The sequence below is a fragment of the Alosa sapidissima genome, chromosome 17, assembly GCF_018492685.1.
Source record: "Alosa sapidissima isolate fAloSap1 chromosome 17, fAloSap1.pri, whole genome shotgun sequence".
NCBI classification, from domain to species: Eukaryota; Metazoa; Chordata; class Actinopteri; order Clupeiformes; family Clupeidae; genus Alosa; species Alosa sapidissima.
The window spans coordinates 19,156,770-19,160,283 of NC_055973.1; the positions used below are offsets into that span (position 1 = coordinate 19,156,770).

The window sequence follows — 3,514 nt, forward strand, 5'->3', positions numbered from 1 at the left end:
TGTGTGTGTGTGTGTGTGTGTGTGTGTGTGTGTGTGTGTGTGTGTGTGCGTGTGTGTGTGTGTGTGTGACCACTCTTCTCTGTCTCTGTCTTGTGTCAGGAGCCAGACCCAGAGACTTTATGGAGGCGTTCCACAAGGCCCTGTCTGCACTGGGGCTACAGCTGTTCACACTCTCTTTCACACTGGAACACAGCAAGGAAAGTACAGTACAACACACACACACACACACACACACACACACACACACACATACTTTCACTGAGGACCAGAGCAGGGTAAGTACAACACACACACACACACACACACACTCACACACACACACACACTCACACACTCATACTGACCTTGTTATGATATGTGTTAACCCCTGCAGATAGAGGATGAGAGCACCAGGAGCTTTCGAGGGACTGTCGTCGAGGACTTTCTGAGCGTGAAACTGTCCCCTGACACACACCTCTCACCTCGCTTGCTTCAGGAGAGGTTGACAAACACACACACACACATACACTGTTCCAATTCCAAACTGTTTGAGGAAATGTGTTGAGGGGTTATGTTTGCCATTTGTTGTTGCTACACTGATATTGCTGTAAACCTTGTTCAGTAGAATTGAAATTTGTATGTGCTTGCTGTCTTTACCTCAGGCTTCAGAAATACAAATACTTCAAACTGGAGCACCTTCTTAATGAGCTCTGTCCGGCAAGACAGCCTGATGAACTATTGCCCTCTGCAGGTCTGGAGTCTGTCTGGATTGTCAGTATTTCCCATGCAGTCAGCACAATCATGATTCCTTGTAACCTCTCCTCCCCTCTCTCTCCTCTCCTCTCCTCTCCTCTCCTTTCCTCTCCCCTCCTCTCCTTTCCTTTCCTCTCCTCTCATCTCCCCTCCTCCTCTCTCCTCTCCCCTCCCCATCTCTCCTCACAGGAGCTGTGAGGAGTCATGGAGCCCCTCCTACTCAGGTGATTGACAGCTGACCACAGTGGACTGTAATGCTCCTCGTTTTTCTCAGCAGAAGTTCTCTCCCTCTGTTCTCTTGTTTTTCCTTCCATAATACGATCAACTTTCTCCCTCTCTCTCCCTCCCTCTACCTCTGCCTCTGCCTCTCCCTCTCTCTCTCCCAATTCCTCTCCCTCCCTCTCTCTTCCTCTCCCTCCCTCTCTCTCCCTCTCCTTCCCTCCCTCTCTCTTCCTCTCCCTCCCTCTCCCTCCCTCTCTCTCCCTCCCTCCCTCTGCCTCTCCTTCTCCCTCTCCCCCTCTCTCTCCTCCCCACCCCCACCCTGTGTCTGTTGTGTATTGCAGGTGTTGTGTATGGAACAGGAGATAAAGCGGCTTAATGAGGTTTACCTGCAGTTGGACACACAGCTGTTGAACCGAGTCGCACACACGCAACGCTCATCGGGGCCTCACACACACACTCTCTCGCAGGTAACATTGTGCTGCACTGTGCGCATCACACTTACCTTCACACTAACTTCATACACACTTCACAATAACTTTTTTCTGAGCTAACATCACACTAACTTTAGACACACTTAATTTCACACCAAACTTTATACTCAGTTAACTTTTAAAGATGACTCAGGGACACAGTCACTCCGAGATTCTAGACTTATTTTTAAAAACACACCAAGAGCAAACTCCTCCTGGGGTGGATTAGGGCTGGATGAGGATTCAGGATCATTTTCAGGGTCAAGAGCAGCAGGAGCACTGGGATTTACACCCTATCCATTCTGCCTCTAATACCTTGGCCATGTCACAGTGGGGGCTTACTTTATAACAGGAACGTCTCATGCAAATTTGTATTTGTGTGTGTGTGTGTGTGTGTGGTGTGTTCGTGATATTGCAAGTGCATGATTTTGGCATTAGGAAAGACTTTTAGGTGTGGGGCAGCCGTGGCCTACTGGTTAGCACTTCGGACTTGTAACCGGAGGGTTGCCGGTTCATACCCCGACCAGTAGGCACGGCTGAAGTGCCCTTGAGCAAGGCACCTAACCCCTCACTGCTCCCCGAGTGCCGCTGTTGTTGCAGGCAGCTCACTGCACCGGGATTAGTGTGTGCTTCACTTCACTGTGTGCTGAGTGTGTTTCACTAACTCACGGATTGGGATAAATGCAGAGACCAAATTTCCCTCACGGGATCAAAAGAGTATATATACTTATACTTATACTCTTATAAGTCATAAGTCAGCCCTGTTTTTCTCTGTCTCTTTTTTGGGCAGGCACCTTCAGAGGCAGCCGAGGCTAGGGAGAGGACCTTGCTCCTGGGCCTGCGGCAGCACAGCGTGGCCAAGAGGCTGCAGGAGATGAGAGAGAGGCTCTCTCGGATCACGCCCCAGACAGCAGTCGCGTCTGAGAAGATACACTCTGCTCAGCACACACCACACAGCTCTCTCGTGACGGAGAGAACACACGCGGCCGACACACACACCAAGTCACAGGAGCTGAGGTCAGAGAGCGACCGCAGCGTCTCCCAGCAGAAGGCCGAGAGTCAGGACACAGCAAAGCCCATTGTCTAAAACACACACACACACATTGCACGCACACACACACACATACATACACACACACAGGCGCACACACACACACACGCACACACACACGCACGCGCACACACACACACACACACACACACACACACACAGCAAAGCCCTCTCTAGAGCCTGAGAGATCATTCTGAAACAGACTCTCCAGTTCTGAGAGAGTGAGAGAGAAACTCCTCAGGCAGGACAGGTGTGCTGTACCTACCTGCAGAGACTGAGATGGGCCTGCATGAGCCACTAACCTCACACAGTACTGTGGGGGAGTCCTGACACACACACACACACACACACACACACACACACGCCTGGAGAATCTATTTGACACAGTGTTAAGTCATGCTTTCTCACCTACACCTAAAAAAGTTCCCTGACAGTGTTGTCATGCTTGTACAATCTATGTACTTATTGAAAGGTCATGTCCATACAGGCAATGTGTGCATGTGTGTGTTTGTTTGTGTAAATGTGTCTGACTTGAGTTTATTTTTATGTAGGTTACCCTGTTCACTATTCTCTGTGTTTGGCCCTGGGTTCCATGTACTGAGTTTAAGTAAAAATAAACACTAATAGTCATTTAAATCAAACAGCAAGTGTGACTTGATCAATCGGTACGTTTACATTGTCTGTTTAAAAACCGAAGCCATTTTTTTCCATGGTAATAAAACATATACGTACATTCCATGTTCTTCCCTAGAGTGTCTCTGATGCTGCTCGTGTCAGGACATACTGTTTATAATGCCACGGTGACCCCCAGTGTCGCAGGGCCACAAAGCCACTACAAACTGGGCAGTTTGGGACGTGAGGGTGGGGGGTGCCAGCTCCACATGCCCTTCAGGTCAGGGTCCATGCCAGTGTGGTGGCATCACTGTGCTTTAACCGGACTACTGTTGGACAGGCTGGCACATCCCACATGGCTGGCATATCTGCATGTGCCTCTCCCCATCCCCCCCCCCCCTCATCCTCCCCCGCTTTAGTCCTGCCA

The 3,514-nt window shown here is 49.9% G+C and overlaps 1 protein-coding gene across 1 annotated transcript in view; it reads left to right on the forward strand.

Annotated features, from left to right (window-relative positions):
• LOC121688933 (zonadhesin) overlaps positions 1-3,077 on the forward strand; it is a 63,047-nt gene extending 59,970 nt beyond the window's left edge. Inside the window, exons 82-87 of the mRNA XM_042068846.1 lie at positions 100-197; positions 374-480; positions 642-730; positions 922-956; positions 1,296-1,421; positions 2,215-3,077. Coding sequence (XP_041924780.1) covers positions 100-197; positions 374-480; positions 642-730; positions 922-956; positions 1,296-1,421; positions 2,215-2,511 — 752 coding nt within the window. The 3' untranslated portion in view covers positions 2,512-3,077. The remainder of the gene's footprint in view (positions 1-99; positions 198-373; positions 481-641; positions 731-921; positions 957-1,295; positions 1,422-2,214) is intronic.
• Positions 3,078-3,514: the final 437 nt, after the last annotated feature.